This window comes from Oncorhynchus keta, unplaced genomic scaffold (genome assembly GCF_023373465.1).
Source record: "Oncorhynchus keta strain PuntledgeMale-10-30-2019 unplaced genomic scaffold, Oket_V2 Un_contig_9580_pilon_pilon, whole genome shotgun sequence".
Classification (NCBI taxonomy): domain Eukaryota; kingdom Metazoa; phylum Chordata; class Actinopteri; order Salmoniformes; family Salmonidae; genus Oncorhynchus; species Oncorhynchus keta.
In genome coordinates this window covers 162,217-187,120 of record NW_026290602.1, presented here as the reverse complement: position 1 = coordinate 187,120, position 24,904 = coordinate 162,217, and the positions used below count along the sequence as shown (strand labels likewise).

At 44.4% G+C, this 24,904-nt stretch overlaps 1 protein-coding gene across 1 annotated transcript in view; it reads right to left on the bottom strand.

Moving 5' to 3' along the window:
• Nucleotides 1–24,904, bottom strand: part of LOC127927141 (cell migration-inducing and hyaluronan-binding protein-like) — a 157,403-nt gene that overhangs the window by 26,548 nt on the left and 105,951 nt on the right. The window contains 11 exon segments of the mRNA XM_052512933.1: nt 772–811; nt 814–903; nt 906–975; nt 3,795–4,004; nt 10,801–10,970; nt 22,321–22,459; nt 22,461–22,560; nt 22,868–22,971; nt 23,288–23,406; nt 23,724–23,798; nt 24,058–24,128. Of these exon segments, the coding sequence (XP_052368893.1) occupies nt 772–811; nt 814–903; nt 906–975; nt 3,795–4,004; nt 10,801–10,970; nt 22,321–22,459; nt 22,461–22,560; nt 22,868–22,971; nt 23,288–23,406; nt 23,724–23,798; nt 24,058–24,128 (1,188 nt within the window).

The following is a 24,904-nucleotide window of genomic DNA, read 5'->3' as shown; positions in this document are numbered from 1 at the left end:
GTGCAGATATCCAAGAGTTTGCGACATTCGGAATATGACTGATGAGGTAATAGATTAATAAGTGACTGTAATTAATAAGATATGAAAATATATGAAGAGAGTTAAATTCAGGAAAGAGTAACTCTTTAAACAACACATAGACACGACAGCACTGTGTAGGGAATAGGATGTCATTTGGGATGCAACCTAGTAACCGACAACTAGATAAAACTCAGATTTTAACACTCAAATGAATGTCGGATCCAGACTTTTAGCCAAACCTCGAGCCTTAGAATCACAACCTAATTGGTTTTGCAAAGGGAATAGAGAACATCAGTCGGTAATAAGCAGTGTGTGTGTGTGTGTGTGTGTGTGTGTGTGTGTGTGTGTGTGTGTGTGTGTGTGATTTAAGGTAAGATAGGGTAAAGCTCAGTCTTATTGCAGTGATGTATCTTCTGGCTGAGCGTGTCTCTTATGCATTAATAATACTCTGTCTCTCTAACACCAGAGATAGCAGGTTACCACGGGGACAGACATATCAGTTCAGAGGACTCTATTTATACACAGCAAACATGCTAAAGAGGTGAGTGTGTGTGTACATGTACCTGTTGCTGTCTGTATATATCCCTCTTACATATGCGCGTATCTATATGTGTAGATGTGAAGTCAGCCCTAGACGCTGATCTTGGGTCAGTTTTGCATCTTCCCCACTAATAGTTAAGGTTTGGTTTGCATGAAGGGAAACTGGTCCTAGATCTGAACCTAGGGGACACTTCTATTAATCTCCTCTACCTGCAGTCTTGTCGTGGGTTGGCCACATATCCGGGGAAGGCTCCTGTGTGATATCGCGACACATCTTGCTGTCCCTGTCGGAGGGAAGCAGGGTACCAGCTCTGATCATCAGCCCCAGGCAGTGGTCAAAGTGTTCCTCTCCTCAGGACCGTCCTCAGTGAAGAAACAATGTCCCAGTGCATCATAGCCCACCACGTCCTTTACCTGGCAGGACAGAGAGAGGGGGAGGGAGAGAGAGGTGAGCGAGAGAGAGGGGGAGGGAGAGAGAGGTGAGCGAGAGAGAGGGGGGAGGGAGAGAGAGAGGGGGAGAGGGGGAGGGAGAGGAGGGGAGAGAGAGGTGAGCGAGAGAGAGGGGAGGGAGAGAGAGAGGTGAGCGAGAGAGGGGGGGAGGGAGAGAGAGAGGGGGAGAGAGAGGGGGGAGGGAGAGGAGGGGAGAGAGAGAGGGAGAGAGAGAGTGAGTGGGGGAGAGAGAGGGGGGTGAGAGAGAGTGAGGGGTGGAGAGAGAGAGAGAGAGAGAGGAGGGAGAGAGAGAGGTGAGCGAGAGAGAGGGGGAGGGAGAGAGAGTGAGCGAGAGAGAGGGGGAGGAGAGGAGAGAGAGGGGGGGAGAGAGGGGGGGGAGGGAAAGGAGGGGAGAGAGAGAGAGAGGTGGGAGAGAGAGAGGGTGAGAGAGAGAGAGGGGGGAGAGAGGGGGAGCGAGAGAGGGGGGAGGGAGAGAGAGAGCGGGGAGAGAGAGGGGGAGAGAGAGGGTGGGAGACAGAGGGGAGAGAGAGAGTGAGTGGGGGAGAGAGAGGGTGGTGAGAGAGAGTGAGGGGGGAGAGAGAGAGAGAGGAGGGAGAGAGAAAGAGGAGGTGAGAGAGAGAGGGTGGGAGAGAGAGAGGGTGGAGGGAGAGAGAGAGAGAGAGAGAGAGAGTGAGTGAGGGAGAGGGAGAGAGTGAGTGGGGGAGGGAGGGAGAGAGAGGGGGGAGAGAGAGTGAGGGGGCGAGAGAGAGAGAGAGAGAGAGAGAGAGAGAGAGAGAGAGAGAGAGAGAGAGAGAGAGAGAGAGAGAGAGAGAGAGAGAGAGAGAGAGGAGAGGAGGGAGAGAGAGAGAGAGAGGGGGAGAGACATCAGGGTTGGGGTCAATTCCATTTAAATTCCAGTCAATTCAAGGAGTACGCTGAATTTCCAATTCCAATATACCTTCAATGAGGAACATTTGGAATTGGAATTTGGTTTAGTCCTACTTTCTGAATTGACTGGGATAACCCCAACCCTGACAAACCATGCACACATTTATTTTGAATGGCACAGATGCATGTCTGAAGGAAGTGGTTTTCCTTCTATGTCTCTTCTCTGTCATCTGCACTGGGCTAAAAACCCCAAACTCAGCAGATGGTGTGAAACACATCATTCCACTGAGCTACACCATTTAAAGAAAGATATTACTCTGCCTGCCACACTAGCTAGCTAGCTTATCTCACCTCTTCTTTGCGATTGGTTCGGGGAAGTCTCCTCATTTGAGAACAGTTCACCAAACTACCTCTACACAAGACTGTATTAGCCTGCTGAGCTAAATCATGTGGTGCTAACCCCAGTCTTCATGTCTAATGAGATATTCTGACATCTGATGAAGGAGAGGAGACCAGGGCCTGAGGAGACCAGGGCCTGAGGAGACCAGGGCCTGAGGAGACCAGGGCCTGAGGAGACCAGGGCCTGAGTCTCAAATGGGACCCTATTCTCTATCTAGTGCATTATTTTAAACCAGGGTACTATAGGGGACGAATAGGGTACTAATTGGGCCGAAGCAGAGAGATAACATCTCAGAGAATTCAGTATCTCACCATCTATCTTCCATTTCCTTCTAACGCCTGAAGAGTGACAGGACACAGTTGTGTTCTATCCAGTTTGTACCCAATTTTCAGGAGCCTTGGTTTAGATACGCGATGTTGGGTAGCAACAGCACATCTCCTCATTATGGCAACGGATAGATTATCTGATTGCCGTGGCAACACAACAGGACACCTTTAACAACCCTCCAACACATACGCACGTGCACGAGGTTGGGTGAAGATGAGCTTGCATGAGCCCGCACACACACACACAATCCCACCTTAGTCTCCGACAGACTGTTCTCATAGAATTCTAGCTAGAAGCAATTATCTTCTTTTGTGCGTAATTCTATTTATTTGCTCTGTCTGTGACCCTGTAGCGTCCACAGATCATAATGTCCCTGGGTTCACAACAGTAATTAGCAACATGCATAATCATGAATATGGTTATTATCATCATTAGAATTCCGTAGGTGGCTCGGATTTTTAGCAAAGACAGTGAAATGACACCACAGGTAAGTTTCCTGAAACCCTTGTAGCTCAACCTGGATAAGGTTACAAAATTCCAGCAACTTTCCCAAAATTACCAGGTTTTCTAGAAGTCCAAAGATTCCCGAAATCAGGATTTCTGAAAACCTGGGAATTTGGGGAAAGTTAGCAGAATTTTTCAACCCAAGATGTGGAGCGTTATAACATCTCTCAACAACTCAGCTACAGACCTTAGAGAGTAACGCTAATAAAATGGATGTGTTTGACTGTACTTTTTCTGTGCCTCCGCGAACGGAAGAAAACTGTCAAGTGAGGTTGGAAAATCTTTCTGTGAATGTGCGAACCCTACTGGCTCAGTTCAATGACTTTACACCTGGGATCCGAAAAACAGCTGTCACCCTGCCACTTGTTTGGTATACAGCTTATATTTGGGGTTCTGCTGGGGTAAGACAGTTGCTCTAACAGAAGACCTCTTTAACCACACACACACACACACACACACACACACACACACACACACACACACACACACACACACACACACACACACACACACACACACACACACACACACACACACACACACACACACACACACACACACACACGGTGGAGAGGCTGGGCGAAGGCGGGTGTCGTCATGACAGCTGAATGGCCGACCAGCAGCACTTTTATACACTCAAATGTATGGAACCAAATGTCCAAGTGTGTGCATGCATATCACTCACCAGTAGGCCGTTGGAGCCGTGCACAGTGACACAGCGGGAGAAGGTGTGGTGGATGGACAGATCGCTGACGGAGGTGGGGGGATCGTAGCCTCCCTTCTGGTCCACGTCTCCGTTCATATGGAAGTGGACAGGGTAGTGACCCATAGACTGTTGACCCATGTGCTGCAGCTCTACACCGGACACATGCACAGACTTAAAGCCACGCTCCACCTGGGAGGGAGAGGGGGAGAGTGAGACAGTTAGAAAGTGAGACCGCTAGAGAGTGAGACTGCTAAAGAGTGAGATCGTTAGAGTGAGACCACTAGAGAGTGAGACCACTAGAGAGTGAGACCACCAGAGAGTGAGACCGCTAGAGAGTGAGACCGCCAGAGAGTGAGACCGTGAGAGAGTGAGACCGATATGGTGAGACCGCTAGAGAGTGAGACCGTTAGAGAGTGAAACTGCTAGAGTGAGACTGCCAGAGAGTGAGACCGCTAGAGAGTGAGACTGCCAGAGAGTGAGCCCACTAAAGAGTGAGACTAATAGAGAGTGAGACCACTAGAGAGTGAGACCGCCAGAGAGTGAGCCTGTTAGAGTGAGACCACTAGAGAGTGAGACCACTAGAGAGTGAGACTGCCAGAGAGTGAGACCGATATGGTGAGACCGCTAGAGAGTGAGACTGCTAGAGAGTGAGACCGTTAGTGAGACCACTAGAGAGTGAGACTGCTAGAGAGTGATACCGATATGGTGAGACTGCTAGAGAGTGAGACCGTTAGAGAGTGAGACCGCTAGAGTGTGACCGATATGATGAGACCGATATGGTGAGACCGATATGGTGAGACCGATATGGTGAGACCGCTAGAGAGGGATACCGCTAGAGAGTGAGACCGCTAGAGTGAGACCGTTAGAGTGAAACCGTTAGAGAGTGAGACCGCTAGAGAGGAAACCAATATTTTTTTATTTTACCTTTATTTAACTAGGCAAGTCAGTTAAGAACAAATTCTTATTTGCGATGACGGCCTAGGAACAGTGGGTTAACTGCCTGTTCAGGGGCAGAACGACAGATTTGTACCTTGTCAGCTCGGGGGTTTGAACTTGCAACCTTCCGGATACTAGTCCAACGCTCTAACCATTAGGCTACCTTGCCGCCCTGAATGGTGAGACTGCTAGAGAGTGAGACCGTTAGAGAGTTAGACCGCTAGAGAGTGAGACCGCTAGAGAGTGAGACCGTTAGAGAGTGAGACCGTTAGAGAGTGTGACCGTTAGAAAATGTGACCGATATGGTGAGACCGCTAGAGAGTGATACCGCTAGAGAGTGAGACCGCCAGAGAGTGAGACCGCCAGAGAGTGAGACCGTTAGAGAGTGAGACCGCTAGAGAGTGAGACCGCCAGAGAGTGAGACCGCTAGAGAGTGAGGCCGCTAGAGAGTGAGGCCGCTAGAGTGAGACCGCCAGAGAGTGAGACCGCCAGAGAGTGAGGAAAGTTAGAGAGTGTGACCGCTAGAGAGTGAGACCGCTAGAGAGTGAGACCGCTAGAGAGTGAGACCGCTAGAGAGTGAGACCGTTAGAGAGTGAGACCGTTAGAGAGTGTGACCGTTAGAGAATGTGACCGATATGGTGAGACCGCTAGAGAGTGATACCGCTAGAGAGTGAGACCGCCAGAGAGTGAGACCGCCAGAGAGTGAGACCGTTAGAGAGTGAGACCGCTAGAGAGTGAGACCGCCAGAGAGTGAGACCGCTAGAGAGTGAGGCCGCTAGAGAGTGAGACCGCCAGAGAGTGAGACCGCCAGAGAGTGAGGAAAGTTAGAGAGTGTGACCGCTAGAGAGTGAGACCGCTAGAGAGTTAGATCGCTAGAGAGTGAGACCGCTAGAGAGTGAGACCGTTAGAGAGTGAGACCGTTAGAGAGTGTGACCGTTAGAGAATGTGACCGATATGGTGAGACATCTAGAGAGTGATACCGCTAGAGAGTGATACCGCTAGAGAGTGAGACCGCTAGAGAGTGAGACCGCCAGAGAGTGAGACCGCTAGAGAGTGAGACCGAAATGGTGAGACTGCTAGAGAGTGAGACCACTAGAGAGTGAGACCGCTAGAGAGTGAGACTGATATGGTGAGACCGCTAGAGAGTGAGACCAATATGGTGAGACCGCTAGAGAGTGAGACCGCTAGAGAGTGAGACCGCTAGAGAGTGAGACCACTAGAGAGTGAGACAGGATAATTTGAATGTGAAAGAAACAGTGAGAGTGTGAGAGATTGAGTAGGAGACAGATAAAAAGATAGCAAGAGTTTCCATGCATGAGAGACTAATCAAATCCTTTCCATAATTCTTCATTAAAATGTGGTTGACTAGAATGTAATGGGAAGAATTTGCAGGCAGTGGAGATGGACGTGGCTCCATTCCATACTAGCTGTGGATCTTCTCCTGGGTTGCGTCCCAAATGAGAGCCCTGCATTTCCTGGTCAAAGTACTGCACTATTATAGGGTGGCATTTGGGACACAACCCAGGTCCTATGACTGACAGCTTCAATAAACAGCTGTCTATTGAACAGGATGCAATCCAACTCATTCTAAAGACTATGCCAGTGCGCGCGCGTGTGTGTGTGTGTGTGTGTGTGTGTGTGTGTGTGTGTGTGTGTGTGTGTGTGTGTGTGTGTGTGTGTGTGTGTGTGTGTGTGTGTGTGTGTGTGTGTGTGTGTGTGTGTGTGTGTGTGTCTGTCTCCCTCCTACGTTGCGCTTCACACTTTGTTCCTGTGCTGTAAATAAAATGTGCCTTCATTTAGACGGAACTCAATCAAAAGAGCTTCCAAGAAACTTTCCCTCATTGGAAATGTTCTGCCAAACCTAATTACAGTAATGGCAAACAACATAATACAAGAAACTCTCCCTCATTGGAAATGTTCTGTCAAACCTAATTACAGTAATGGCAAACAACATAATACAAGAAACTCTCCCTCATTGGAAATGTTCTGTCAAACCTAATTACAGTAATGGCAAACAACATAATACAAGAAACTCTCCCTCATTGGAAATGTTCTGTCAAACCTAATTACAGTAATGGCAAACAACATAATACAAGAAACTTTCCCTCATTGGAAATGTTCTGTCAAACCTAATTACAGTAATGGCAAACAACATAATACAAGAAACTCTCCCTCATTGGTTCTGCCAAATGTTCTGCTGTCAAACCTAATTACAGTAATGGCAAACAACATAATACAAGAAACTTTCCCTCATTGGAAATGTTCTGTCAAACCTAATTACAGTAATGGCAAACAACATAATACAAGAAACTCTCCCTCATTGGAAATGTTCTGCCAAACCTAATTACAGTAATGGCAAACAACATAATACAAGAAACTCTCCCTCATTGGAAATGTTCTGTCAAACCTAATTACAGTAATGGCAAACAACATAATACAAGAAACTTTCCTCATTGGAAATGTTCTGCCAAACCTAATTACAGTAATGGCAAACAACATAATACAAGAAACTCTCCCTCATTGGAAATGTTCTGCCAAACCTAATTACAGTAATGGCAAACAACATAATACAAGAAACTCTCCTCATTGGAAATGTTCTGCCAAACCTAATTACAGTAATGGCAAACAACATAATACAAGAAACTCTCCCTCATTGGAAATGTTCTGCCAAACCTAATTACAGTAATGGCAAACAACATAATACAAGAAACTCTCCCTCATTGGAAATGTTCTGTCAAACCTAATTACAGTAATGGCAAACAACATAATACAAGAAACTCTCCCTCATTGGAAATGTTCTGCCAAACCTAATTACAGTAATGGCAAACAACATAATACAAGAAACTCTCCCTCATTGGAAATGTTCTGCCAAACCTAATTACAGTAATGGCAAACAACATAATACAAGAAACTCTCCCTCATTGGAAATGTTCTGCCAAACCTAATTACAGTAATGGCAAACAACATAATACAAGAAACTCTCCCTCATTGGAAATGTTCTGTCAAACCTAATTACAGTAATGGCAAACAACATAATACAAGAAACTTTCCCTCATTGGAAATGTTCTGCCAAACCTAATTACTGTAATGGCAAACAACACAATACAAGAAACTCTCACTCATTGGAAATGTTCTGCCAAACCTAATTACAGTAATGGCAAACAACATAATACAAGAAACTCTCCCTCATTGGAAATGTTCTGCCAAACCTAATTACAGTAATGGCAAACAACATAATACAAGAAACTCTCCCTCATTGGAAATGTTCTGCCAAACCTAATTACAGTAATGGCAAACAACATAATACAAGAAACTCTCCCAATGTGACACTCCCTGTCAGCAAAGTGACAATTGTTTATTTGTGCAAATCTTAGCCCGCCTGCTTGCTTAAATCAGGGTTGGTATCTGGCATTGATATTATCCATAGCTGTTATGGTGCTGTGTGTGTGTGTGTGTGTGTGTGTGTGTGTGTGTGTGTGTGTGTGTGTGTGTGTGTGTGTGTGTGTGTGTGTGTGTGTGTGTGTGTGTGTGTGTGTGTGTGTGTGTGTGTGTGTGTGTGTGTGTGTGTGTGTGTGTGTCTACCTGTCTATCTGTCATAGAATCACACTGGTCTAATGACAGCCGACATACCACTGTCTTAACGATGATATTACAGATGTCATTGACAGATTGCGTCACCATATGTCATCTGATGACAGTCATGACCCAAACCAGATAATTACTGTAATAATCTAGTTGGCTGGCGTGTGTGACAGTCTCAGCCCTCTCTGTCCTAACTGTGCTCCCCAGACTCTGGGCGTCTAGCCATGTTAGACGGGGACGGAAGGGTTGTACTTTCTAACTAAACATTTGATTATAACTAAACTCTATAAACTTTTCCCTTACCCTCACCTAACCTGTAAGGACAATAGATGAGCTCAGTTTCTTAATGTAACCTTTATGTTAACTGGACAGTATAGCCCAAAACAATAGCCCATTTCTTCTGGTGAAGGCCTCAAGGTACTGAATAAACAGAACAGAAAGACATGATCAGGGCTGCAAAACTCTGGTAACCTCACAGACTGTAGCCCTTTCCTACAAACTGTAGCCCTTTCAATGGCCTTGAGGCCTCATGGGTGGAAGGTTACGAATATTATTCATAATTAATCAACATTATTTCAAAAACCCGCCGAAAATCCGGTGTTTCTATGTCAAACAGTTTTGTTATATTTCAGTCTTCTGGGCTGCATTTAAAGTGTAATATTGGGATGCAAACTCAACATTTAAAATCTATATCTGACATGGTACAGGTGTCTTCTTTTTTTATCCCATAACCATGTGTGTGAGGTGTATACCATAAGTGTATACCATAAGTGTATACCATAAGGTGTATGCACCAATTTGTAAGTCGCTCTGGATAAGAGCGTCTGCTAAATGACTTAAATGTAATGTATACTTTTGTTTCAAAGTAGAATTGTTTAAGAATAACAAGAAACACTCTGTGTGACCTTGATTTAGCCCACCGCTGTAAAAGGTTAAGGAAGTTAAGCCCTACACACAATATCTACATGTTTGGATCAGTGGAAGGATAAATAAAAGGTGAAAGTAGATGGAGGGACAAAGAGAAGATGTAGGGCTTTATGGAAGGATGAAGAGAAGATGTAGGGCTTTATGGAAGGATGAAGAGAAGATGTAGGGCTTTATGGAAGGATGAAGAGAAGATGTAGGGGTTTATGGAAGGATGAAGAGAAGATGTAGGGGTTTAAGGATGAAGAGAAGGATGAAGGAGAAGATGTAGGGGTTTATGGAAGGATGAAGAGAAGATGTAGGGGTTTATGGAAGGATGAAGAGAAGATGTAGGGGTTTATGGAAGGATGAAGAGAAGATGTAGGGCTTTATGGAAGGATGAAGAGAAGATGTAGGGGTTTATGGAAGGATGAAGAGAAGATGTAGGGCTTTATGGAAGGATGAAGAGAAGATGTAGGGGTTTATGGAAGGATGAAGAGAAGATGTAGGGGTTTATGGAAGGATGAAGAGAAGATGTAGATGGAAGGATAAGGGATGTTTATGGAAGGATGAAGAGAAGATGTAGGGGTTTATGGAAGGATGAAGAGAAGATGTAGGGGTTTATGGAAGGATGAAGAGAAGATGTAGGGGTTTATGGAAGGATGAAGAGAAGATGTAGGGCTTTATGGAAGGATGAAGAGAAGATGTATTTATGGAAGGATGAAGAGAAGATGTAGGGGTTTATGGAAGGATGAAGAGAAGATGTAGATGGAAGGATGAAGGGGGGTTTATGGAAGGATGAAGAGAAGATGTAGGGGTTTATGGAAGGATGAAGAGAAGATGTAGGGGTTTATGGAAGGATGAAGAGAAGATGTAGGGGTTTATGGAAGGATGAAGAGAAGATGTAGGGGTTTATGGAAGGATGAAGAGAAGATGTAGGGGTTTATGGAAGGATGAAGAGAAGATGTAGGGCTTTATGGAAGGATGAAGAGAAGATGTAGGGCTTTATGGAAGGATGAAGAGAAGATGTAGGGGTTTATGGAAGGATGAAGAGAAGATGTAGGGGTTTATGGAAGGATGAAGAGAAGATGTAGGGGTTTATGGAAGGATGAAGAGAAGATGTAGGGGTTTATGGAAGGATGAAGAGAAGATGTAGGGGTTTATGGAAGGATGAAGAGAAGATGTAGGGGTTTATGGAAGGATGAAGAGAAGATGTAGGGGTTTATGGAAGGATGAAGAGAAGATGTAGGGCTTTATGGAAGGATGAAGAGAAGATGTAGGGCTTTATGGAAGGATGAAGAGAAGATGTAGGGGTTTATGGAAGGATGAAGAGAAGATGTAGCGGTTTATGGAAGGATGAAGAGAAGATGTAGGGGTTTATGGAAGAATGAAAAGAGGATGTAGGGGTTTATGGAAGGATGAAGAGAAGATGTAGGGGTTTATGGAAGGATGAAGAGAGGAAGAATGGGTGGATGGATGAATAAAATAAAGGTGTAGATAGAGGGATAAATAGATAGATTGGAGGGGTAGATTCGAACAATTAATGACATGTTAATTAAATGACCTTCACGTGTCCTCCAAAAGTGTCAAAGGCGAAGAACTTGCAGGCCTCGTTGCCGTAGCAACCAGGTTCCATCTCGCCGCGCACCAGGATGTTGCGACTCAGCAGGCCGACCTCTGCCCTCATGTCCACCCCATCCACCTCCTCACCCATGTGGAGGAACACTGGCTTACCTACACACACACGCACGCACACACATAAAGAGTTAGAACATACCTTGCAGCACACACACACACACACCAGGGTTTCCGTTAGCAGGTAATTTCCGGCTTTTGGCCGATAAAATAAATGAAAAGCCGATCCGGGGCTGGTCTGCTGCTGAGGAGAGAGTGAGAGAGGAGCCTTGGCCTAGGATACTGTTGATTGTGAAGATGGAGCCCTTTTTCATCAAAGTAAAATTAGAGAGTAGTGAAAAGCCTACATGGCGGGGCGCCAGACTGCCACCATTTAGTCTCACTGGGCGACTTAAAACATGTATTGGTCTCATCTGTGTGAGCTGCACATTAATTTACCTCACTCAAAACGTCTTCGTGAAACAGTAAATGACATTATCCTCATGATTCCTGTAATGAAAGTGTCTGCCTACCTGCTCCTGTTTCACTGGGGCCTCTCTCTCGCCATTGCGACTGCATAGATGTTTGTTTTTACATTAAATGTACTGTAATAGTAGTGGTCGGTATTATCTGTAGAGATAGTGACCTAGTAGTTGGGTTTTGTTTTTATATTAAATGTACTGTAATAGTAGTGGTCGGTATTATCTGTAGAGATAGTGACCTAGTAGTTGGGTTTTGTTTTTATATTAAATGTACTGTAATAGTAGCGGTGGGTATTATCTGTAGAGATAGTGACATAGTAGTTGGGTTTTGTTTTTACATTAAATGTACTGTAATAGTAGCGGTGGGTATTATCTGTAGAGATAGTGACCTAGTAGTTGGGTTTTGTTTTTATATTAAATGTACTGTAATAGTAGTGGTCGGTATTATCTGTAGAGATAGTGACCTAGTAGTTGGGTTTTGTTTTTATATTAAATGTACTGTAATAGTAGCGGTGGGTATTATCTGTAGAGATAGTGACATAGTAGTTGGGTTTTGTTTTTACATTAAATGTACTGTAATAGTAGCGGTGGGTATTATCTGTAGAGATAGTGACCTAGTAGTTGGGTTTTGTTTTTATATTAAATGTACTGTAATAGTAGTGGTGGGTATTATCTGTAGAGATAGTGACCTAGTAGTTGGGTTTTGTTTTTATATTAAATGTACTGTAATAGTAGCGGTGGGTATTATCTGTAGAGATAGTGACCTAGTAGTTGGGTTTTGTTTTTATATTAAATGTACTGTAATAGTAGCGGTGGGTATTATCTGTAGAGATAGTGACCTAGTAGTTGGGTTTTGTTTTTACATTAAATGTACTGTAATAGTAGCGGTGGGTATTATCTGTAGAGATAGTGACCTAGTAGTTGGGTTTTAGTTTTTATATTAAATGTACTGTAATAGTAGTGGTGGGTATTATCTGTAGAGATAATGACATAGTAGTTGGGTTTTGTTTTTACATTAAATGTACTGTAATAGTAGCGGTGGGTATTATCTGTAGAGATAGTGACCTAGTAGTTGGGTTTTGTTTTTATATTAAATGTACTGTAATAGTAGCGGTGGGTATTATCTGTAGAGATAGTGACCTAGTAGTTGGGTTTTGTTTTTATATTAAATGTACTGTAATAGTAGCGGTGGGTATTATCTGTAGAGATAGTGACCTAGTAGTTGGGTTTTGTTTTTATATTAAATGTACTGTAATAGTAGTGGTCGGTATTATCTGTAGAGATAGTGACCTAGTAGTTGGGTTTTGTTTTTATATTAAATGTACTGTAATAGTAGTGGTCGGTATTATCTGTAGAGATAGTGACCTAGTAGTTGGGTTTTGTTTTTATATTAAATGTACTGTAATAGTAGTGGTGGGTATTATCTGTAGAGATAGTGACATAGTAGTTGTTGTTTTTTAATATTAAATATACTGTAATAGTAGTGGTGGGTATTATCTGTAGAGATAGTGACCTAAGTTTTGCATATTCTACACACCCAAACACATGGAATAGTTGTTTGTAATTAGTTAGGCTGTTTTTAAGGACATGTAAATGTGGCTCATTTGGTCAACATCCCTCATCTATCGATGGTGCTTGCTTCATGGGTGGAAGCCCTAATGGGTTATGCTCCCAATCCATATGTCTGATAAATTTAAATCTTCCCTGACACACACATACTGTATGCACACACACACTGTATGCACACACACACACACACACACACACACACACACACACACACACACACACACACACACACACACACACACACACACACACACACACACACACACACACACACACACACACACACAAACACACACACACAGAATATACAACCAAAGCACTTGCCTGGAACATGTGAGAGCATCACTCTCAGAAGGCAACCAGAGAATGTTTTAATGTTGTTCTTTAGAGTCAATTTCCACTAGTGGGAGAAAATTGCCCTGTGATTTTAGAAGGCCTTATAGGCTGAAAGTGGAGGGAGAGAAACTAGAGTGGGTGCTTTTGTGTGTGTGTGTGTAGAGGAATCACTTCCAAGCAAAATTCCACATTTGTGCAGGTCCTCTAGAAGTTGGGAGACAGCATCAAAACCGGCCACTAGGGGCAAAAAAACAACATTAAAAACTAGTGCCCCACACTGGGATTGAACCCAGTTGTTTCTGTGTGCCTAAATTTAACACATTGGTCACAGAATGTCGTCACTCACTCACACAGGAATCGGTCTGTGAAGGATTTGTCTTTATTTGAATGTGATTGTCTGTCTCTTCAGACATCTCCCTTTAGTCTGAAGATGTCACCACCTCACAGCTGTCACAAGAACCACTCTGTAGTTGGCAGGGCCGCAGACCAAACACACAGAGAGAAAGGGTGAGACATGGGAAGAGATTTAATGGAGGGAGGTTGAGGAAGATGATGATGGTGGGTGTTAAAGGTCACAGAATGAGTCTGCCAGTCCAGCTACTGGGGAGCTAGATATATGACAGATGACAACTATTAGGGGGGGATGGAGAGAGGAGAGGAATATACACATCACGAGATAAGAGGAGAGAAACAGAGAGAGGAGAGAAACACATCACGAGAGAGGAAAGAAACAGAGAGAGGAAATGAGAGAGTGAGAGGAGAGGAATATACACATCACGAGATGAGAGGAGAGAAACAGAGAGAGGAAATGAGAGAGTGAGAGGAGAGGAATATACACATCACGAGATAAGAGGAGAGAAACAGAGAGAGGAAATGAGAGAGTGAGAGGAGAGGTTGTGACAAGAACAGCCCACTGTCTGTGACATCTAATGATCCAAGTAGATACTAAAGAAATATGAATGAGTTCAGAACATTCACTTTCCCCAGGTTCAGTCTTCTCTCCTCACTAATGGCATCATATTACATGATTTCTTAAGAGGAGAAAAACATGAAAAAAAAAGAGAGGAATCTAAGAAAAGAACAGCTCCTACTGCCCGCCCACACACTAGACACAAACACTACAGTCATTAAATGCCAAAGAGTTATTGAAGAAAAAGAAGAAGAAAGAAAAATGGAATTAAATGAAAATAAGTTATTGAAGTAAAAGAATCAGAAAACCCCAGTAGAGACACAGCTGGTCACCCACGCATCTCAACCCTCCTTTACTGATGAAACCCCCACGCATCTCAACCCTCCTTTACTGATGAAACCCCCACGCATCTCAACCCTCCTTTACTGATGAAACCCCCACGCATCTCAACCCTCCTTTACTGATGAAACCCCCACGCATATCAACCCTCCTTTACTGATGAAACCCCCACGCATCTCAACCCTCCTTTACTGATGAAACCCCCTTTACTGCCCCCATCTCAACCCTCCTTTACTGATGAAACCCCCCACGCATCTCAACCCTCCTTTACTGATGAAACCCCCCACGCATCTCAACCCTCCTTTACTGATGAAACCCCCACGCATCTCAACCCTCCTTTACTGATGAAACCCCCACGCATCTCAACCCTCCTTTACTGATGAAACCCCCACGCATCTCAACCCTCCTTTACTGATGAAACCCCCCACGCATCTCAACCCTCCTTTACTGATGAAACCCCCACGCATCTCAACCCTCCTTTACTGATGAAACCCCCCACGCATCTCAACCCTCCGTTACTGATGAAACCCCCCACGCATCTCAACCCTCCTTTACTGATGAAACCCCCCACGCATCTCAACCCTCCGTTACTGATGAAACCCCCACGCATCTCAACCCTCCTTTACTGATGAAACCCCCACGCATCTCAACCCTCCTTTACTGATGAAACCCCCCACGCATCTCAACCCTCCTTTACTGATGAAACCCCCCACGCATCTCAACCCTCCTTTACTGATGAAACCCCCCACGCATCTCAACCCTCCTTTACTGATGAAACCCCCCACGCATCTCAACCCTCCTTTACTGATGAAAGCCCCCACGCATCTCAACCCTCCTTCTACTGATGAAACCCCCACGCATCTCAACCCTCCTTTACTGATGAAACCCCCACGCATCTCAACCCTCCTTTACTGATGAAACCCCCACGCATCTCAACCCTCCTTTACTGATGAAACCCCCACGCATCTCAACCCTCCTTTACTGATGAAACCCCCCACGCATCTCAACCCTCTTTACTGATGAAACCCCCACGCATCTCAACCCTCCTTTACTGATGAAACCCCCCACGCATCTCAACCCTCCTTTACTGATGAAACCCCCCACGCATCTCAACCCTCCTTTACTGATGAAACCCCCCACGCATCTCAACCCTCCGTTACTGATGAAACCTTTCTGTGCACAAAGAAAGTGACTGGATCACTTCTCAGGATTTACTCATCAGTGCAATAAAGACTGACAGCAATCTCACACCCATTGTCTCTCTCCCCCGGCCCCCCTTCTCTCTACCCTCTTTCTCTCTTTCCTCCGCTCCTGCCCCCGTCTGCCCCTCTCTCTCCCAATTGTTAATGATGCGGAGGAGACAAGCAGAGGTAGATACCTGGGTACTGTTGGTTCTGAAATGGTCTGCCTTGAGGGAGCCGTTGGAAAGAATCACGGCCACCTTTTGCCCTGCTACTGGCGCTCCCCTGACAACACTGACGAACTGCATCCTCCACTGACGAACGGAGAGAGTTGGAGAACATACCGTGACCCTATTAGGAATGAGAATTTGTCCGTGTGTGTTTGTATAACTGTGTCTGCCAGCCTAACTGCCTGCCTGTCTGAGATTATCATGGTCAAAAGATTTAATTTGGATATACACATTAATATTATTGTGAACCACATGCAGAGACACATTATCAACTGTCCCTGAAAATGCATCATTAGCCACACAAACACTTTCCAATTAAAATTCTCTCTCTCTCTCTCTCTCTCTCTCTCTCTCTCTCTCTCTCTCTCTCTCTCTCTCTCTCTCTCTCTCTCTCTCTCTCTCTCTCTCTCTCTCTCTCTCTCTCTCTCTCTCTCTCTCTCTCTCTCTCTCTCTCTCTCTCTCTCTCTCTCTCTCTGGCCACGCCCACATGCAAGACAGAAATAGCAGACACACTGTATATAACTTATTAACTGATTGCCTAACTTTATCCAAACAGGCTTATGTTTTGGTGTCAGTGCCTTCATCAGAGCCTTGGGTAGACGAGCCTCTGCCTAACTCTTTAGACATCCACAACAAGAGCATCTAATTGTGCATCACTGGAGGGCTACGAGCGGAATGAATAAATACAGAAATTAAATTAATAGGTAGATCGAAGTTGAAAGGGGTTAGTGATGAGCCAGAGTCTACCTTTCATTAAAATAGATTGAACACACACACACACACACACCTAATTAATAGGCCTAGAAAACAGAGCTGCAGCCCCTAGATAAACAACTCATTATTCAGGGAATTTTAAACATTGATGTATCTACTGTGGAAGTCTTCAGAGTGAACTACTATCTGCTCTTATAGTCAAACTAACAAAAGCATGCAAGCACACACACACACACACACACACACACACACACACACACACACACACACACACACACACACACACACACACACACACACACACACACACACACACACACACCTACACCCACACACACACACACACAGCCAATTGAGGGCATGTCACAATAAATCAGTGGTAACTTTTAGAAAGCAGAGACAGAGCCATAGAGAATTGCTGGGAGCTGAAAGGAATGAAGGCAGCGACCAAAAATAATGTCATGTATCATCAACACAGGTAAGGTTAACAGACAACTGTATCACAGGAGGTTGGTGGCACCTTAATTGGGGAGGACAGGCTAGTGGTAAAGGCTGGAGCAGAATAGGTGGAATGGTACCAAATACATCAAATACATGGTTTCCATGTGTTTTGATGCCATTCCATTTACGTTCCAGCCATTATTATGAGCGAGAGAGAGAGTGAGAGCGCGAGAGAGAGAGCGCGAGAGCGCGAGAGCTAGAGCGCGAGAGCGAGAGAGCGAGAGAGACAGCGAGAGACAGCGAGAGAGAGTGAGAGCGTGAGAGAGAGAGCGAGAGAGCGCGAGAGCGAGAGCGCGAGAGCGAAAGCGAGACAGCGAGAGAGGTACAGTGACATCGGTAAGGTGACATCCGTATCTGTAAGACAGAGCGATAGAAAGACAGTGTCTGAATAACTAAAGCTGCATTCTAAATAGAAGGCATATTCGGTATCATGTTTTATAGTATGTGATATTTCAAAAATGTAGTATGCTTTAAATGGCAGGATGTCATTCTAATTTCATCTTCTTAATCTAGTAGAATTCACTGCAAACTATTGAGGAAAAGAATCCTCTTAAGATCCATGTGTCTGACAACAGGTGATAATCAGGGTAAGCGCTGAATGAATGGAGGGAATCAACACATTTGTACATTAGATGTACATTAGATGACACATACTCAGTAGAATGAGACTAGTATGCTGATGTTTGTGCTTGCTGCAGTCCTCTTCTAATAAAAACTACGTTCTAAATAGTATGTAGTACGATTAGTACGCAGTATGCAGTTTTAGTAAGTAGTACGCAAGACAGATTTCAGACACGGCCAAAGAGAAAGTGAGAGAGAGACAGAGAGAGAGAGAGAGATGGATAAATATGTAGAGACAGAGAAAGAGAGACAGATGGATAAAGATGTAGACAGAGAAAGAGAGACAGATGGATAAAGATGTAGAGACAGAGAAAGAGAGACAGATGGATAAAGATGTAGAGACAGAGAAAGAGAGACAGATGGATAAAGATGTAGAGACAGAGAGAGAGACAGATGGATAAAGATATAGAGACAAAGAAAGAGAGACAGATGGATAAAGATGTAGAGACAGAGAAAGAGAGACAGATGGATAAAGATGTAGACAGAGAAAGAGACAGATGGATAAAGATGTAGAGACAGAGAAAGAGAGACAGATGGATAAAGATGTAGACAGAGAAAGAGAGACAGATGGATAAAGATGTAGAGACAGAGAAAGAGAGACAGATGGATAAAGATGTAGACACAGAGAAAGAGAGACAGATGGATAAAGATGTAGACACAGAGAAAGAGAAAGAGAGACAGATGGATAAAGATGTAGAGACAGAGAAAGAGAGAGATGGATAAAGATGTAGAGACAGAGAAAGAGAGACAGATGGATAAAGATGTAGACAGAGAAAGAGAGACAGATGGATAAAGATGTAGACAGAGAAAGAGAGACAGATGGATAAAGATGTAGAGACAGAGAAAGAGAGACAGATGGATAAAGATGTAGACAGAGAAGAGACAGATGGATAAAGATGTAGACAGAGAAAGAGACAGATGGATAAAGATGTTTGAGAGAGAAAAAGAGACAGATGGATAAAGATGTAGAGACAGAGAAAGAGAGACAGATGGATAAAGATATAGACAGAGAAAGAGAGACAGATGGATAAAGATGTAGAGACAGAGAAAGAGAGACAGATGGATAAAGATGTAGACAGAGAAAGAGAGACAGATGGATAAAGATGTAGAGACAGAGAAAGAGAGACAGATGGATAAAGATGTAGACAGAGAAAGAGACAGATGGATAAAGATGTAGAGACAGAGAAAGAGAGACAGATGGATAAAGATGTAGAAACAGAGAAAGAGAGACAGATGGATAAAGAATGTAGAGACAGAGAAAGAGAGACAGATGGATAAAGATGTAGACAGAGAAAGAGAGAGATGGATAAAGATGTAGACAGAGAAAGAGAGACAGATGGATAAAGATGTAGAGACAGAGAAAGAGAGACAGATGGATAAAGATGTAGAGACAGAGAAAGAGAGACAGATGGATAAAGATGTAGACAGAGAAAGAGACAGATGGATAAAGATGTAGAGACAGAGAAAGAGAGACAGATGGATAAAGATGTAGAGACAGAGAAAGAGAGACAGATGGATAAAGATGTAGACAGAGAAAGAGAGACAGATGGATAAAGATGTAGACAGAGAAAGAGAGACAGATGGATAAAGATGTAGAGACAGAGAAAGAGAGACAGATGGATAAAGATGTAGAGACAGAGAAAGAGAGACAGATGGATAAAGATGTAGACAGAGAAAAGAGAGACAGATGGATAAAGATGTAGACAGAGAAAGAGACAGATGGATAAAGATGTAGAGACAGAGAAAGAGAGAGATGGATAAAGATGTAGAGACAGAGAAAGAGAGACAGATGGATAAAGATGTAGAGACAGAGAAAGAGAGACAGATGGATAAAGATGTAGACAGAGAAAGAGAGACAGATGGATAAAGATGTAGAGACAGAGAAAGAGAGACAGATGGATAAAGATGTAGACAGAAAAGAGACAGATGGATAAAGATGTAGAGACAGAGAAAGAGAGACAGATGGATAAAGATGTAGACAGAGAAAGAGAGACAGATGGATAAAGATGTAGAGACAGAGAAAGAGAGACAGATGGATAAAGATGTAGAGACAGAGAAAGAGAGACAGATGGATAAAGATGTAGAGACAGAGAAAGAGAGAGATGGATAAAGATGTAGACAGAGAAAGAGAGACAGATGGATAAAGATGTAGAGACAGAGAAAGAGAGACAGATGGATAAAGATGTAGAGACAGAGAAAGAGAGACAGATGGATAAAGATGTAGAGACAGAGAAGAGAGACAGATGGATAAATATGTAGAGACAGAGAAAGAGAGACAGATGGATAAAGATGTAGACAGAGAAAGAGACAGATGGATAAAGATGTAGAGACAGAGAAAGAGAGACAGATGGATAAAGATATAGAGACAGAGAAAGAGAGACAGATGGATAAAGATGTGTGAGACAGAGAAAGAGAGACAGATGGATAAAGATGTAGAGACAGAGAAAGAGAGACAGATGGATAAAGATGTAGACAGAGAAAGAGAGACAGATGGATAAAGATGTAGAGACAGAGAAAGAGAGACAGATGGATAAAGATGTAGAGACAGAGAAAGAGAGACAGATGGATAAAGATGTAGAGACAGAGAAAGAGACAGATGGATAAAGAATGTAGAGACAGAGAAAGAGACAGATGGATAAAGATGTAGACAGAGAAAGAGATGGATAAAGATGTAGACAGAGAAAGAGAGACAGATGGATAAAGATGTAGAGACAGAGAAAGAGAGACAGATGGATAAAGATGTAGAGACAGAAAGAGAGATGGAGAGGATAAAAGATATAATGAATGTAGAGAGGAAGCTCATGACTTACTATGATGCCCAGAGGCCTTCAGAAGCCTGGGAATAGATTAATGTTCGGCCCCAGGAAGAGAGAGCAGATCTGGGATTCAAGATGTACAGCAAGTGCAGAAAATCCCTGTAAGTCAGATGGAATGGAGTTCAGGTTTGACAGATAGAGTTGAGATGTGCAGGGATCTGATTAGGAAACATGTTGTATAGCTATACAGGGATTTAGACAGATGTTTGCTGCCAGAAGCCTGTGGAGCTCATAGAAAGTCAAGCTTCCTTTCTTCATCTCACAGATGGATAAAGATCTTCCTTTGTCTCTCTCTCTCAGGTTCAGAATGCTCTCAGAGAACACTTGTTTGACATTGTCTGTATGGATAAAGATGTAGAGACACAACACAGATACACACACGCACACAGACGTACACAGACACACACACGCACAGACGCACACACAGACACAGACGCACACACACACACAGAGACAGATGGACAACAGATGTAGAGGCACACAGACACAACAGAGACACAGACACACACAGACAAATAAAGGTGGTGGGGTGTCAGAATACTTGTTTGAGTTTTTGTGAGCTGTCTGGCCAAAGACTTACTTGGTTTGGACCCATGAAAAGAAAAAGGACTAAAGAAGCCTGGGAATGTCCTTAAATTACACCCTATTCCCTTTTACAGTGCTACTAGATCCCTGGTCAAATGTAGTGCACTTGTCTGGGAATATGCTGCCATTTGGGACACTGACTAGGAGTTGGAACACTCTAACCTTGTTATTGTGAGTATGAGGGTGGAAATTCACATTGGTAGAGTTGAAACACACACACGCACACATACATGATACAACTCACTTGCACACGCGCGCACACAACTCACTTTATACAACTTCCACTTATGCATTCACAAGAATCTCTCCAACAGCTATTTTCAGCACATAAACAATCTTCTCTGTCCGTTCCAATGAGCAGTGTGTTCCAAAACCACTGTCATTCAACCATTGTCATTTAGTAGCTCAAGCTTCTGCGCTGGGAAGCAGAAATCTGGGGCATACAAACATTACCTATGCTTCATTCTCAGGCCTGTATTCTCCCTATAGTGCACTATATAGTCTAAAACAGTGCACTATATAGTAAATAGGGTGGCATTTTGGACACATGCCCTGTCTCTCTGTCTGTCTCTCTGTCCATCATTCAACACATCAATCCATCCATGCCAAGGCTGTGGCAGCAAGGTTGAAGGTGCTTACACACACACACACACACACACACACACACACACACACACACACACACACACACACACACACACACACACACACACACACACACACACACACACACACACACACACACACACACACACACACACACACACACCACACACACACACACCATAAATCAGTTGGAGCAGCTGGGCTGTCAGGTTAACTGAATAAACTCCTAGTCATGTTCTATGTTTTGTGTGGACCCCAGGAAGAATAGCTGCTGCTTCTTCAGCAGCTAATGGGAACCCAATAAAGATACACACACAGTCTAGATTGGTGAAAGTTACGAAATGGAATCCTTGTTTCTGTCTTACTAGTTGTCCTGTAGTCTAAAATGTCTATGACTTTTGACTCGGTTGCTATTGCAACGGACGTTAGGTCGGTCAACCTTAGACTTATATTTTTAACAAGGAGACTTAACTACTGATGCAAAGTACAGACATTAAAGCAGCATCACAGCTTGCACACACACACACACCAACGCAAGTACACACAAGTACACACCCTCCACCATCCACCCCACACTCACCTTGGACTTTAACCTGTGTGGGCCCACAGGCAGGGCAGGGTAGTATGGTGAACTCCTCAGCCTGGTGCATAGAGTAGTCAGTACTGGCCAGCACCAGTCTGTCTCCTGGGCCCCAGCCTTCAGCTGGCTCAGCTAACTCCCAGGACAGTGCTGTTGGACAGATGCTCTATAGAGATGGAGGCCTGGGGACGCACTGGAGGGACAGAGAATACGTCAATCAATTTGGTTATATCAAATGCACTGACACACACACACACACACACACACACACACACACACACACACACACACACACACACACACACACACACCTGTGTCTGTGCTGACACACACACCACACAATCTACAGACATCACACACACACCTAAATGACCTCAATCAAATCAGGCAACCATATGGTATAATTGTGTACCTAGTTTCTCTCTCTCTCTCTCTCTCTCTCTCTCCTCTCTCTCTCTCTCTCTCTCTCTCTCTCTCTACCGCAGATGCACACGGGCACCCAACTACAGACGTGGCCGCACTCGTTTACCGTAGTTGTGACAGAGGCCGATGGCTCTGGTCCTTGTTGAGACAGACGAAGCCGTAGTCCCTGTCAGACTTATAGATGACATCTCCTGTCTCGTTCGATGGCACACCATCATGGGACTCAGCCTGGAAGAGAGAGAGAAGGAAGAGGTAGAGGGAAAGAATAATGACATTTGTCTCAGCAGTGCTTAACAGAAGCCTTGCCTTCAACATCCAAACAACAAGCCAAGACGGCAGTTTGTTTATGGTAAAATAATGTCTGTTTAAAACACTGAAGTCAAAGCTAGCTTTGACTTCTTTGGCACATTATTGTTCCAAAGTTATTTGGCTGCTACAGAGCTATAGGCACCAGCTGTTCAGGTGTGTGTGTGTGTGTGTGTGTGTGTGTGTGTGTGTGTGTGTGTGTGTGTGTGTGTGTGTGTGTGTGTGTGTGTGTTTTTACCTGTATATCCATGGGGGTGCTACAGGAGCGGTCAGGGTAAGCCTTGTGGAGGTCAGACAGCTTCTCCCAGTCTCCTGATCCTCTCTCATCATCTCTGTCAAACCACTCAGTCCCTCTGCCTCTGTGACACACAAACTCATTTCAATGGGATTCCCTACACCCCGTTGCCAAGATGTGTGTGTGTGTGTGTGTGTGTGTGTGTGTGTGTGTGTGTGTGTGTGTGTGTGTGTGTGTGTGTGTGTGTGTGTGTGTGTGTGTGTGTGTGTGTGTGTGTGTGTGTGTGTGTGTGTGTGTGTGTGTGTGTGTGTGTGTGTGTGTGGAGCTAGAATTCACAGCATGGAATACCACCCCCCCCCTGTTGAGCTGAATTTAAATCAAAGGCTTTCAAACAGTGATGACATGCCCCAACGGCCAGTCAGAAGTGTGTGTGTGTTACCTTGCACCCATTGGCTGGAGGTGGTGATGGTGAAGTGCTCTCCGTATTCTGACTGGAACATCGTGAACTGCGAGCCTCCGAGGAGGCTTTGGTCCCTGTTCTCACACACACACACACAAAAAGAAAGTAAGAGAGAGAGGGGAAATATATTCTAGAAAATAAGAGAGAGAGAGAGAGAGAGAAAGGAGAGATACTCTAGAAAGTAAGAGATGAGAGAAGTGAAGGGAGAGAGGAGGTGGGTGAAAGGGAGAGAAAGAGATACTGTGAGGGAGAGGTTGAGGGAAAGATAAGGAGAGAAGAGGGTAGAAAGGAGAGAGAGATGAGAGAGGTTCACCTTGATAGATAGCATGATCCTCCACAGCAGAGGGACAGTTGCCTTTCAACGCAATGAAACTCCAGGGATGACTGAGGAGAGATGGATGGAGGAGGGAGAGAAGAGGTGGAGAGACAGAAAGTGGAGAGGGGTGGGGGAGAAATAGGGAGATTGAAAGTGTGAGGATGCAAGAGGACAAGGATAGATGGAAAGTAAAGAAAAATATGGAGGAGAGGGAGAGAGATATTGACATTAGACACACACACACACACACACACTTCCAGCTAGCCCTGGTAATGATGTTGACATAAGGAGTGACGGGCTGTCGGAAAAACCCAGAGGCAGGATGGGTAATTACAGTAGCAATCCCCATCATGCCTCACTCTTGTGAGGACACAGTGACACGAGTGTCAGGGGAGAGATGTGTGTGTGTGTTTGTGCGTGTGGCGTGCTAGGTGTCTGAAGAGAGTCTGTGTGATATTCACACCAGGACATTCCATCTACATTATGCATTAGGATTCCACCAGGAACAGTCACAGAACTGACATTAGAACAAAGTCATTGTCAACGTTCTAGCTGGTCATTTAGAAAAAGGAAAAGGAGTCCGTTCCCAGCCACTGAAACAAACTGAGTGACTTGGTGTATAGAGAGAAGTGGAGAGGGCCAACCACCGAGCCTTGGGGGACATAAGTAGTGAGCAGTTCCCAGCCACTGAAACAAACTGAGTGATTTGGTGTATAGAGAGAAGAGGAGAGGGCCAACTACCGAGCCTTGGGGACATAAGTAGTGAGCAGTTCCCTGCCACTGAAACAAACTGAGTGACTTGGTGTATAGAGAGAAGAGGAGAGGGCCTACCACCGAGCCTTGG